Below are 13,970 nucleotides of genomic sequence, written 5' to 3'. Positions count from 1 at the left end.
CTGATTGTGCTACTTAGAAAAGGTCCTGCCTCTCGGCTGTCCTTTGGAGGGAAATCTGGGAAAGGAGACAGAGAAGGTGGAATCTTAGAGACTTTTTAGATCTCCAAAAGTTGAAGGAAAGACACTAAAATCAGCCCTTTGCAGCATCCTTCCCTCGGAGACCCAATTCAAAGGCTTTTGTGGTTGCTGGCTATGTCTCTTTTAGGGGAAAGACCTAATGCATTCTCTATATCCTCCCACCCCAGTTCCCAGGATATAGATAGGCTCCACTGAGTAAATGTGAAGTTTCCCAGAAGAGTCTCATGGAAGCATAACAATTTGTGGAAAGTTAATGTCGATTCAGAAGCTGTTACTTATTCTCGAGGATCTTGCCCAATAACTCCAGCACACAATACATTAGTAGAATCAATGATATTTATTTAAAGCATGTCTATCTCTTACAGGTGGTCAGCTGGAACTGGGCTCCGGGCCACATGGATGGAGCTTACATACCTTGGGGGCAGAGTTGAGGTAGGGAGGGGACAAGGAGTAAAGGTGTCTGTGGGTGTTAACCCTTACAGGTCATTGCCTCGTGATGTGAGCATGTGGGTCATGCGTTTATACATGACAAAAACCCCTCTAAATGCCTGGCCGAGATGTTTGGGTGAGTTGGTTATGTGAGTAAGGTGCTACATGTGGACACCTAGCTTTGACGTTAAGTGAGCATATTTTTTTTTTTGTAGCGGCTTGGAGAGTATGTCTGCCGTCTGTTCCTCGGTTTCACAATGTACGGTTTCGATGAACCCAATGCTTGAAAGCTGCCTGATATGCTTGTGTTTAATGTGTATATGCCTCAATCTCTGGCCTACTGCGTCTGCCTTAGATATTTCGATGGCCGCTCTGTTGTCTTCGTGGATGACGATTGGATACGTAGGTTCAGCCCATATGTTGGAGAGCAAGTCATCAAACCAAACTAAGTTGTTGGTGGCCTTTGACAAACATATGAATTCGGCTTCTGTGGTGGATGTAGCAACCAAGTTCTGTTTACCCGTGTACCAATGTACGGGACTGTTATTAAGGAAAAATATGTACCCAGATGTGCTCTTCCTGCTTTTTACGTCCCCTGCCCAGTCAGCGTCAGCGTAACACGTTAGTGTCGGTACTTTGTAGGTTTCTGGCTCCAGACATAGGCAGGCATTAGAGCTGTATTTCAAATATCTGAGTATCCTCTTGACGGCTTCCCAGTGGTATATTGTAGGTTTGCCAACATGCCTGGATAGGAGGTTGATGGGTAAAGCGATGTCAGGCCTTGTCCAGTTTGCAATATACAGTAGCCTATGGTAGACCTGTAAAGGGTGTTATCGATGAATGTTCTGCTTCATTATACATGTTCTTCAAGAAGTCTGGCTGCACTGGAGTTTCACAAGGCTTGGCATCGAGCATGTTACACTTATATAGGAGCTCTAGGATTTTCTCCTTTTGGGATAGCCGGAAACCTTTGTTGGTTTTGGTGATTTGTACTCCTAGGTACTTATCTACCTTTCCTAATATTTTCAGGGAGAAGTGTTTCCCTAGTTCATCAGCAAAGTTATCACATTTGCGTGTCTGGTTACCAATGTGTAATATGTCATCCACGTATATAAGGACATATTCAATGGAGTCACCTTCTCTCTTGATGAAAAAATAGTTGTCAGCTGAGGTGGCTGAGAAGCCCATTGATCTGAGGATTTTGGCTAGGCATTCGTACCATCTTTTCCCTGATTGCTTTAGTCCATACAGGCTTCTATTCAGAAGCCATGTTTCCCCCTTTAGTGTACCTTTGCTGGGAGGGGCCTTGACGTAGATTTCCTTGTCAAGTTCCACATGTAGGTATGCTGTTTGCACATCAAATTGGTGCACCTCGAAACCCAGGATGGATGCGATCACTAATGCACACCTGACACTCTCTGCCCTGACTGTGGGGGAATACGTGTCTGTGTAGTCTTCTCGGTATTTTTGTGCGAATCCCTGTGCTACTAATCTGGCTTTGTATAACACTTTATTGCCTTCTAGCGTCTTGATCTTGTAAATCCACCTGGTACCAATTGGGATTTTGTCATTTGGTACCTTGGCTAGGGTGTACACATTTAACTCTCGGAGGCTACTCATCTCCCTCTCCATGGCTTGCTCCCATTTGACACTTTCCTCCTGGGGTAGGTCTAGTACTTCTTCATAGGTGTTTGGGGTTACGTTGTTAGTTTGCAGGGATAAAACATAATCCTCTAGTCTTTTGGGTGCCTTGTTCCTGTTGGATCTAACTGGCCTGCTTGGTGGGGTTAATCTTTCGTATAAGTATCTGGCTTCCTTCTCTGTGAGTGCGTCTAGCTTTATGCTTGGGTGATTTTTTTCCCGCTCCCTGATGTCTACTTCCTGCCGTTTTGGTTTGGTTTTTCCTTGTCCCCTGTTCTCCATTATAACTTGACCTGCCCCGTTCTGCATGCTATTGGGTTGTTCCTTTTTGGGGAATACCTCATTTAGATGTATCTTTGACCAGTTAGAATGCTCATGGAAAACTGCTGTCTGCGACACTATGAATTTATTGTGGCTATCTATGAACCTAAACCCTTTGGTCCCCGGTTCATATCCCATGAACCTCAACCTTCTCGATACTTTGTCCCCCTTGTGCCTTAGCTGCTTGGGAATGTGTACATCTGCTGTCACCCCGAATATATGTAAGTGTGCTATTTGTGGTTTCCTCCTATACATTAACTCGTATGGGGTTTCATCTATCACACTAGACCACAATCTGTTCAATGTGTAGTTTGAGTAAATAAGTGCCTCTGACCAAAAGGATTGTCCTAACCCCGCATCCTCTAGGGCACACCTTATCATGGTTTGTAGGGTGCTGTTCCTGTGTTCTATCACCCTGTTTTGAAAGGCGGAAAATGGCAATGAAGTGTAGTGTAATATCCCGTGTGCCTTTAGCCAATGTGAAAAATCCCCTGATAGAAACTCAGACCCCCAGTCTGTCATTATCTGTTTGATTTTGGTGTTGTGCTGAACCTCTACCCTCTTGTAGAATTCCTTGAATTTCTGGTATACCTCGTTTTTATGTTTGAGAGTGTATACAAATCCGTAGCGACTAAAGTCATCTACGATAGTCAAGAAGAACCTCTTTTTGTATTTAATGGATGGCCTCAGGGGCCCTACCAAATCCATATGTACTAATTGGAAAACAGAGTCAGTAGTGTGTACCTATTTTTTTGGTCTGGGTTTGACCTTGAGTTTGGAACATTTACATACAGAACACTCAAGATAGTTCTCACAATTTTTTACTTTCAGACCTTCAGAACAGTTAACCATTTTTTGTATGACAGGGAAGCTGATGCGTCCCAATTTTCTATGTAATAGATGCGCGCAGTCGTCATGGATGGGCTTGCCTATCGAAGGCTTCTCCCTATCAGATGATTCACGAGTGTGTGTATCATCAGGGGCGAGTTCGCAATTGACCCCCTCTATTTCCTCATTGTCACCCCTTTTGTCTTTTGTGTGTACAGGGCACACCTTGGTGCTTAGGTTGGCGTTTACCCTTGGGTGGTCGTTACAGTCTGGTTGGAAATACGGTAGGCCTCCACTGACTATGGTTCTCCCTATGTTCTTACCGTCCCTAGTCATGTGTACCTTCCCTTCCTTGAATGTGACCTCAATGCCTATGTCCCTGCTCAGTTTCAATGTGGCAAGTATATTATAGGGTATTTCCGGCACAAGTAATATCCCCTCTATCTCCCCTACTCCCGGTAAGTGCATGTTCCCTTTTCCGGTCACCAAAACATTGTCTTGGTTTGCCACCTTGATTATAAAGTTCTCCTTCATGAATGATGAGAGTAATTTTGGGTTGTATGTGGTGTGATTAGTGGCCCCCGAGTCTATGAGCCAAATATTTTCTTTCTTGGCTGGTTGATGGTGTGCCTCTGGTCCCCAAGGCCATATAGTGAGCCTGTCTGGCTTTCTCTAGAGCTGTCCCTGTAACCCTGTTCCTGTAACCCCTTCTATCTCTTGGGTTGGGGGAGTCTCTGTGTCTGTGTCTGTTGTCTGGGGAGTGCCTGTCTGTGAACCTTGGCCTGTGGTCTAGACTGTCCCTGCGATAGGTGCGACCCCTATCCCTTGTGTTTCTGGAGCAGTCCCTCTTATAGTGGTTTCTGGAACTGCATATGAAACACTCGGGCACATTGTGGTTTCTACCTAGGAACTCTACTCCTTTGGCTGGTTTGTACTCTCTGCGACATGAGGAGCAGTCCTTCCTTAGGTTGTCCTCAGCTATCAATTTGTTGGTTAGTGTCTCTAAAGTGAGTTGTTCTAAGCTAAGGCTGTCTAGCTGAGTGATGAAGTTGTCCCAACTGGAGTCTAGGGAGTTAATAATAATGCTTTTCATGCTCCCCTCAGTTATGACTTTCCCCCTCTGTATTAGCTCGGCCCTGGTGGCGTTTAGGGTTAGTAGGTGCTCACTCATGGATGTTCCTGCCTTGTGTCTTGCTGAGTGAAAGTCTCTAGAAAGTCTGGTGGTGGTGGCCATGCTCTTGCTGTAGAACAAACCGAATTTTTTTTGTATTAGTTCTGAAACAGTCAGGTGATGACTGAGACTAGGGTATATACTGGGTTAAATGCTAGCTATCAACATGTAAAACACTTTATGGTGCAGGCAGTCTAATTCAAAAGCCCATGGCCTTTCAGGGGGGTCAGTGATCAGAAATAGCAAGTTCTCCCTCAAGAAGATAACCTGTAGTTGCTGGTTCCACTCTAGGAGGTTTGTCCCGTCTAATTTTAACTTAGGAAAGTCAATTGGCAATGTCCCTGTGCTGTGTGTAAAGCTACTTACAGGCTGTCGCTGTCCATGGTTTTGGATGTAAGGGAACTCGCAATATGGCATGGTGATGCTTGCTGTTAGTCTGTACTGACTTGCTTCTATGATCTTCCTTTCTCTTTTAACAGGCGGATTCTGCGCATGCTCCGGGTTCATTTTTGTCCAGGAATCGCCGGGGAAGGAGCTTGTGGTCGTGGCTCCTGGATGGAGGCCCCACTCGACTGGATGAATCCTCTGCTCAGTCCTGGGTGGCCTCAGATGGTCGATGGGCATTCGAGACGCCGTCTGGATCGCTGGAGTGCCTCTTGGGTCGCCCCGAAGACTCGGATGGCCCGCGGTAGCTGGGTGGAGGTCCGGGTGGCCCGTTCCGACGTGATGGCTGCAGGCTGGAGCCGGGCCGAAATCCACGTCCGTCGGACACTCCAGGAGGCTCGGTGGGGGTCGCCGGACCGATGAGTGACCGACTTGCCCCCTGGGTTCTGGTGTGGGTCTCGGTGGGGGCAAGGAGAGGTCCCTGGTGGGTTGCGGTTGTAGCGGCACTCAGGTCCCGGTGATCGCATCCCCTAGGTGGTTCTCGGTGGTGACCCCTTGCTCGTCAGCTGCCTCTTCAGGTCCCTCCATGGCGTCTGGGTGCGGGCCCGGTAGTTTTATTTTAGTGCTGAAGGGCACGGTTAATATCCATATGCCTTATCGATGTCGAGCTCGGTAGGCGAGCTCGCTGGGTTGGGTTCTTGCTCATCCCCATCTTTGTGGTTAATTTTTTTAATTGTTCGTGAGTAGGCCTTGGTTCCCGCCAAGCAGTTTAAATCACGGGAGCCCATTGGTTGCTGGTCGGCCATCCTTGATGACATCACAGTCCAAGATGGCCACCACAGAAAAGGCACGAATTCACCTTCGGCTCTTTCAACATGACTATGGTAAGGGTGCAAGTTTCCTACCATGTCTGTGGTCGTGTGGTTTGGTTCTTCCTCGTCCTCTCCTGTCGCTGCTCCGCAGTCCTCGATTAGGCCTCGGAGGTTCACGATGAGGACCTGGTTGGTTGAAGCTGACTCTAGTAGTTCCAGTAGTTTTCCTCTTAAGACGCCTTCCTTGCTTGCGGTGGTTTCGGGGTCTTTTTCTTTTTCAGTTCGTTCTTCTTCTATTTTGGCTGGGGTGCCAGGGCTGGAGACCTGGTCGTTCACGTCTGTCTCCTCTCTTGGCATGGCTCCCGCAGGCGATAGCTCTGCTGCCATTTTCTTTGTGAAGGCTCGGGTGTTCACTCTTCCCTTTGCTTCAGGCCGCTTTGGAGTTCCCGACATGTCTTAGAGTAATTGGGCTAGCCAACCATCCTCTGCTACCATATTGTTACTTATTCTCGAGGATCTTGCCCAATAACTCCAGCACACAATACATTAGTAAAATCAATGATATTTATTTAAAGCATATCTATCTCTTACAGGTGGTCAGCTGGAACTGGGTGATAACCCTTACAGGTCATTGCCTCGTGATGTGAGCATGTGGGTCAGGCGTTTATACATGACAGAAGCTTCATAAGGAGGGGTGCTTAGAGGATCAGGAGCAATTTGGTTTTACCCAGCCCCTACACACACACACACACAGACACACAGACACACACACACACACACACACACACACACACACACAACAATCTGCAGACATTGTGTCAGGCCTCCAAGGGAAACGAGACAGGAAATATGACTAAATGTGCTAATTCGCCCTTATTGTAAGGCTACATTAATGGAATCCTGAAAGTCTGAAGGTAGCACCTTTGGCTAAACTTCTGTCTTCTTTGCCTTGTGTTTGCCTTCAATGGTGGCATATAGCTGGAGACATAAGTGTCCCATAGATACAAGAAAAAAAACACTTTGCCATTAAAAACTCTAGTCCATCCATCTGTGTTTCATTGTTCTTCTATCCTGGGGAGATGTTGAACCAGCTGGGTGATGGTCCAAGCAAGCAGGTCAGTTACAGGAACCGCGTGGAATTCTGTCCAAGCTGCTACCCAGCCTAAGAAGAGACAAATCACAGGGCAGAAAGCAGAATCAACCATAGGCTTGAGAGAAAAAAAACCCACATTTGCAGAATTTGAACCATCTCTTAGTCCAACCCTGCAAACTACCAACCTGCTACAGCATATTAAAAATGATGATGGTCGGCATCTGCTCTGCAACATATTCAGCCCCAGTGCCATCTTCCAAACCCCAAGGGAAACTTCAGCAGGAGGGAGTTCTGGTCTTCCAGTGATCTAAAAACAGAGATATCAACAGTTATTATACAGTCAGAAGTTTTAACAGATCAAATTCAACTATTATACATAATTTATGCAATTTATAGAAGGAAAAACCAAAGGGCCATTTCCTGAAATATGGTAGCTTTTCTTCATAGGTGGATCAACCGTGGAGGGTGGAGGTTACAGCTCCTCTATTTCTAGCTTTCCTGCATGGAAAACAGGTGGAAAACATATATGGGAGTTGTCCTCAACTTATGGCAACAAGGGAGCTCAAACTCTGCATGATCAGTGATTACAGTTTTAAATCAAGTTGCCACATGACCGAATTCTATTTTACAATTGTTAAGTGGATCACATGGTGATAAATCCAAAAGAAGATTATCCAGTGGCTGTCCCCCCCCCCCTTTTTTTTTTTTTTGGCCTTAAAACAATGAAAATGTCTCAAACTGCAATCAGGTAACCGTTGGATGCTGCAAACAATTCTAAATTTGAACTTCTTGCCAACTACCCAAAATGTGATGACATTAGTGTACGGTTTATGTGACTCGTAACTAACAAGACAGGTCATAAGTAACCCTCCACCCTCCCCTTAAGTGTTTTCAATAAAGTTACCTTCATTGATGTTTTTGTAGGTGGTTCCAGCCTGCCAGATTTCCCTGGGAACATCAGAGAAAGCCTGGTGGACTTCATCAAGCTGTAAGATAAAGAAATCCCTCACAAAGTTGCCAAGGTTCTTGGAGAGTAATTCTCCTTCCCTCGGCCCATCACTCACATATTACTAGCAAGATATCCTTCCCAGAATTTCCTCAGGTGGAATGAGAGGAAAAAGACCCCCCTGCACTCTCTCTGGCACCAAGAGGGAGATTATTTGAGGGTGCGGTCCCAAGAGCTGTGGGGGACTCAAACGCTACAATTTATGTTAGTTTAGTTTTGCTACGTACATCTATCCTGGGATGATGGTTTCCACAGGACAGGAGCTGGTTTATCGCCGGCAAAAAGAGTTTCCCACGTGGGTCCAAGTTCTGTGGAATTGACAAAGAAAAGAGATGTTTTCTCATTTCTGAGAATCAAGAATCTTGCTGCCGAAACACACTTGTGCAATTTATGGTAGTGTTTCTTCGAACTGCCATGGGACTTCTGGACCCTTACCTTCAGAATGAAAACAAACTGTTCTGTCGTGGGAGATTGTCGGAGTAGGTTCCTCATTGTTAGGCCAAAGGCCTCCTCCAGCAACTTCTTCTCCACTTGAAAGGAAACATAAGAGATGGAGCTCTTTCTTTTGGAGAATATTTTCCCATCCATGCAACACTAGGAAGGAAATCCCAGAAATGTTGGTTAAAGTAGTACCTCAGAAAGATCTTCCTATCTATCCAGGGTAGCCGTCCAATAAAAATTGGAAATGTTCATCAGCATGGATTCTATTGGTTCATCCATTTCTGGTGTGATCTTGCTGTGGGATTAAAAGAAGGAAGAGACATTAGTGCCCATATTAATGAGCAAGCCTCCGTTCCATTTTTCCCACAAGAATAGGATAAGCTGGCTCAACTGAATGCCCTCCCCCTTCTTAATGACTGAGTACCCCAAACAGACTTTTCTCACCCACTATAAAAGAAACAATAGACTGACCTGAGATCATACATTTCCAGCAATGCAGCTAATCCATTGACAAAGCTGTGCTCCTGCAACAGAGCCTGCTAGGAAACAAAAGAGGAGAGAATCAGCAAAGTCAAGCTCAACTAAGTTGCTCCAGAACATCTTCTTGTCGCAGCCTGTTTTAATCTGCTACATTGCTGCAACAGCTTGCCTTTCAGTCCAAAGGAAAATTGTTAAGGGTCCTTTTGAGCTTTTGGTAAACTTTCTGAGAATTCCTAGTAGTTTTCCTCCTCTCCCTTTCCCTCTCATATCTCCCCATCACCATTAACTCTCCCCCCTTCCCATCACATTTTTATTTCCGGGCACTGGGACCCTCATTTGCACACTTTTCTTAAGGTGAAACAGTGCAGTGATCACACTGAGGACCTGGATTAGGCGATGCTCCTGTGCAACTGAAAGATATTTGGCTATCAGTCAGGGCAACTGACTCTCCCAGAATCCCCAGTGTGCTTCCTTTTACAAGGAAAGCTTGAACCCTTCTGAGACTCTGTCCATCCTAAGGAATCTTTTGCCCCACACTGAGATTGGGCCAAAAAAGTGTGGGTTTGAAACCCGGAGGCAAAGCCCAGCGAAAGAAACCTCTACTTCCAAGGGGTACCTACTATTTGCGTCTCTCTCCTCCTCTCAGAGACCACTTGGCGCAAATATTGGCTTATTTCCTGGTCTCTTCTTATACAGGCCAGCTCTGATTGCGCTGCTTGGAAAAGGTCCTTCCTCTCGAAGAGGACCTTCTCTTTCCCTCGGCTGTCCTTTGGAGGGAAACCTGGGAAAGGAGACACAGAGGGTGGAATCAGAGCAAAATTTTAGATCTCCTCCAGATGAAGGAAAGACACTAAAATCAGCCCTTTGCAGCATCCTTCCCTTGGAGACCCAATTCAAAGGCTTTTGTGGTTGCTGGCTATGTCTCTTTTAGGGGAAAGACCTATTGCATTCTCTATATCCTCCCTCCCCAGTTCCCAGGATATAGATAGGCTCCACTGAGTAAATGTGAAGTTTCCCAGAAGAGTCTCATGGAAGCAGAACAATTTATGGAAAGTTAATGTGGATTCAGAAGCTTCATGAGGAGCAGGAGCAATTTGGTTCTGCCCAGCCCCTAAGTGCAACCTAAAATATAGGAAGAGGCAGAATTGGCTTCTCTAGATGCCTACAGAGAGGAGTCCACTCCTAAAGGAGCTCCTTCCCTTTCCCTCTCCATCCCCTTCAACCCAAAGTGTGTACTCACCGTGCTGCTCCACTTTATGGAGCTCAATGTCTATCGTGATTTTCATTTTTCTTCGGCCAGACAGATTTGTTGTGTCTTCCAAGGTGGAGGTTGAAGGACTGGCTGGCCTGGCATTCCTTCTCATTCTCCCCCAACAGCATTGGAAGATTTCTCTGCAACATTTTCGAATCTCAGGAACCTAAGAAAAGGAATGGAAGGGAGTAAAACCCCTTTTCCAGACTCCACTTGCTCTACCTGCTCTGTGTCTGGGACAGAGGGAGCATCTGGGCAAAGAGAGAAGCTCCTTCTGTGTAAATCTCTGGGAAGGAGCCCAGTCCTGAGGGCCTCCCTTCCCTCCTCTACCTTCCCCCTCTCCATTTCCCCATCCCAGGGCAAAGGCTCATGGACAAACCTTCCACCTCCCAAACAAGAAAAGACATGGAGAAGCTCTTTAGAGCAGCCCTTCTGAAGACCTACTTACGTCTTCGAAAACATCTTGGCTCTGCTCAGTGACAACTGGCAGTTGGTGACCTTTGACCCTGTATGGATGTCTGGATGACCTCCTACAGCCACTAGAATTCCCAGAGGGCTGAAGGCCTCCTTTGGGATCTACCAAAGGATCTGCTCCACCTTTTCTGCATACACTGTTGGCAGCCAAAGATCTCTAGGAACCTACTAACAAATCTCTCAAGCTGCCTCTTTCTCACCTTTTGCTACAGAAGCCAAAGCTCTTTGTATGTAGCCTGCCTTTTTCTACAGGAGCTCCATTAAGCTCTCTGACTAAGCAAGGCTCACCAGTGCAGCTTCTGGTCAACTTCCAGTCAAAATCAGTTGTGTTGCAAGCTGTGTCTCTCTCTCTCTGTGTGTGTATCAACTCTGCTGGGTCTAGAGTCAGCTCCCTTTGTTCTATCTGCTTAGGTGCAGTGTTCTATTTTAGAACCCAGGCAGAGACGGAGGCGAGGCAGGTTAACTAGTAACTCTCTTTATTTAACACAACCATTAACTATCACTCATTAACAGTATAACGACTGAGGGAACCTTGCTGATCTGACAGCTCTTTTCTGCACAAGCTGTCAGTGGCTCAAGCAATCCAGGAGCTCCCATTCTCCTGCCTGCGTAATGCCAGCATGTGGATCAATCAGCTGCATGACTGGTTCACGTGACCGCTGGCAGGATACAACACTCCTTCCCTCCTGGATGGTGCACGCGTAGTCCGATAGGTACGCTGGATGCCTCCGGCTTCTGCTTGACGTGAATGGTTCTGTAGTAACAGGTGGATTCAAGGACGAAGCGTCTGGAACTCCAGGAGACTGTACAGCGAATTCGCTGGGTGCATTCCGTGTCTCACCGAGGCATGTCATCGAAGGTAAGCTTGTTGCTTTATCGGCATCAGATTGTTTATGTGGACCCGGGTCACTATAGGTGGGCTCCGCTAGTTTAGGCACTGATTGTGGACTGCCAGAGATTGGGCCTAATGCAGGCTGGTGGCGCCCCCTCAGCTGATCTATATATTGCCGCCATACCCAGCCGTCTTCTAATTGAACCTGGTACGAGCAGGGATCGGTTGCTTCGATATGCGCCTGGGGACCCACTTAGGGTCTCCCCCATATTTTTGAACGTACACTAAACCACTTGCTTGAAATTGACGGGATCCCGCTGCCAAGTCGAGGGGTTTTTCCGGAGAATATTCAGGGTGTAAAAGGTCTAGCACCATTCGGAGTCTCCGGCCCATCAGTAGTTCCACTGGATTACGATTAGTTGTGGGACATGGCGTTGTGTGCTGTGTCAGCAGGTAGGTGTCCAGTTTAGCCTGCCAGTTCCCCATGCCTAATTTGGTTAGGATGGCTTTGGCCAAGCGAACAGCCCGTGCAGCAAGGCCGTTAGCCCCGGGATGATAAGGCACAATTGTGGCATGGCGAATTCCCAGACTTGCCCTGTAGCTTTGGAACGGTGCGGACATCAGCTGCGGGCCGTTATTCGACACCACGACATTGGGGAGCCCATGGGTAGCAAAGATCCTGTGTAAAGCCCTAATAACCGTTTCCAAAGAGGTCGAGGTCATTGAGACAGCCTCGACCCACTTCGAGTATGCGTTCACCACGATCATGAATGATTGCCCCTGGAACGGCCCGGCAAAATCTATATGGACTCTGGACCATGGTGCCTTTGGGATCTCCCATTCCCTCACGGACGATACCGGTGGGGCGGCCATGGTCTCTTGGCAATGCTGGCAGCCAGCAACCCAGTCTTTGATTCCTTTGTCCAGCTTCGACCACCATAGATAGCTGCGGGCCAGGGCCTTCATATGGGCCATGCTGGGATGGCCCTCATGTAGGGTTAGTAGAACCTGGCACCACAACTCCTCCAGGCTAATGACACGGGAACCCCAAAGTAGGCAGCCCCTCAAACACAATATTTCATGCTGCCTGATTTTATAGGGCTGCAGTGCAGGAGCCACCTGTCCCAAGGCCACCCCCTTTTCACCCAGTCTGCCACTTGGTGGAGAATACGATATTGAGCGGTATATCATGCAACATCGGAGGCAGACACAGGAGAGCTGGTGTCATCTATGAGTAGAACAGACGAAGCCGGCGCGGGGTCCTCCACTGGTGCAGGAAGAGGGCAACGGCTTAGCGCATTGGCATGTCCCAATGCCTTACCAGGCCGATATTGTAAATCGTAATTATAGGCGGCCAGAAACATGACCCATTGGGTCATTCTAGGAGACAAGATGACAGGGGTCTGGCAATTGCTGGCCAGGATGCCCAACAATGGCTTGTGATCTGTGATCAGGGTAAATGAACGGCCATACAGGTAATCATGAAAACGTTTGACACCGGCCACTGCCGCCAACGCTTCTTTGTCAATCTGTCTGTAGTTTCTCTCAGCTGATGACAAGGTTCGTGAAAAACAGGCGATGGGGGCTTCAGTTCCATTAGGTAGTTGGTGACTCAGGACAGCCCCCACCCTGTAGGGCGAAGCGTCACAAGCTACAGTCAGTGGAAGGTTGGTATGATACTGCATCAAGACGCTGTTAGATGTTAGCAGCACCTTGACAGCCTGGAATGCGGCTGCTTCTTTCCTACCCCAATACCAGGGAGTGCGGTCGTCCAGGAGGCGATGGAGCGGCTCCGCGATTGTGGCCTTGTGAGGCAGGAACATATTATAGAAGTTCAGGATACCCAGGAAGGCTTGCAGTTCCCGTCTGGATGTCGGGATTGGGGCCCCTTGGATGGTCTGTACCTTCGATGGTGTAGGGTGGAGGCCATTAGCGTTGATGAGATAATCAAGGAATTCGACCTGACTCGCCCCCAACAAGCATTTAGAGCGTTTCAATTTTAGTCCATATTGGCGGAAACAGAGGAAAATGGCTTTGAGATGGCTGAGAAGTTCAATTTCATGCGCAGCTGAGATAAATAAGTTGTCGAAATAAGGTACTACCCCCGGCAATCCCTGCAGTAATCTCTCCATCAAACTTTGGAATATGCCGGGGGCAACACAGATCCCAAATTGCAGCCAGTGACACCGGAAAGCACCGCAATGGGTAACTATCATTTGCGCCTCCGCGGTTGGGTCATCCACTTCAAGCTGTTGATAGGCTTGCGCCATATCCAGCTTCACGAAAATACATCCACGACCTAGCGAATGCAGAAGGTGCTGGACAACGGGCACCAGATAGAGGTTTGCCTGAAGAGCACGATTAATCGTCGCCTTATAGTCCGCACAGATACGTATGGAACCATCGGCCTTAATAGGAATAACGATGGGAGTTTCAGGTTCCAATACACCTTGAGCCAACAGTCTATCAATTTCTTGGTCCACTTTCAGGCGTAGAGCGAGCGGAACCCTCTGGGGCTTGAGCCGCAAAGGGATTACAGAGGGGTCCAGGTGAAAGGAGATAGGGCTGCCTGTATATTTTCCCAGTTCACCACTAAATACATCGGAAAACTCTTGCAAGAGATCCAAATAACAGTCCACTGTGGAGGCGTGTATTCCTGTCATGGCCAGCCCTAAAGCATCAAACTAATCTAACCCAAGCAGGCTAGGTAGGGAACCCTTTACCACAA

The 13,970-nt window shown here is 47.5% G+C and overlaps 1 protein-coding gene across 1 annotated transcript; it reads right to left on the bottom strand.

Moving 5' to 3' along the window:
• Positions 1–8,396: 8,396 nt before the first annotated feature.
• LOC148112930 (uncharacterized) lies at positions 8,397–13,726 on the bottom strand. The gene is made up of 4 exons (XM_087874238.1): positions 9,925–13,726; positions 9,305–9,465; positions 8,676–8,740; positions 8,397–8,499 (listed from the first exon to the last, which is right to left on the bottom strand). Exons 1-4 carry the CDS (start codon positions 10,046–10,048, stop codon positions 8,412–8,414), a joined length of 438 nt encoding a protein of 145 aa, XP_087730364.1. The 5' UTR covers positions 10,049–13,726; the 3' UTR covers positions 8,397–8,411.
• Positions 13,727–13,970: the final 244 nt, after the last annotated feature.

The sequence above is a fragment of the Pantherophis guttatus genome, chromosome 7 (assembly GCF_059756535.1).
Source record: "Pantherophis guttatus breed Tessera chromosome 7, ASM5975653v1, whole genome shotgun sequence".
NCBI lineage: Eukaryota > Metazoa > Chordata > Lepidosauria > Squamata > Colubridae > Pantherophis > Pantherophis guttatus.
This window is presented reverse-complemented; position numbering and strand designations above follow the sequence as displayed.

Coding starts and splice junctions, on each gene's coding strand:
- LOC148112930 (XM_087874238.1), bottom strand. CDS start 10,048: ATGAGAAGGAATGCCAGGCCAGCCAGTCCTTCAACCTCCACCTTGGAA. Junction 9,466..9,924: donor CCATAAAGTGGAGCAGCACG/GTGAGTACACAC, acceptor CTCCTTTCCCAG/GTTTCCCTCCAAAGGACAGC. Junction 8,741..9,304: donor GGAGGAGAGAGACGCAAATA/GTAGGTACCCCT, acceptor GTTTCCTAGCAG/GCTCTGTTGCAGGAGCACAG.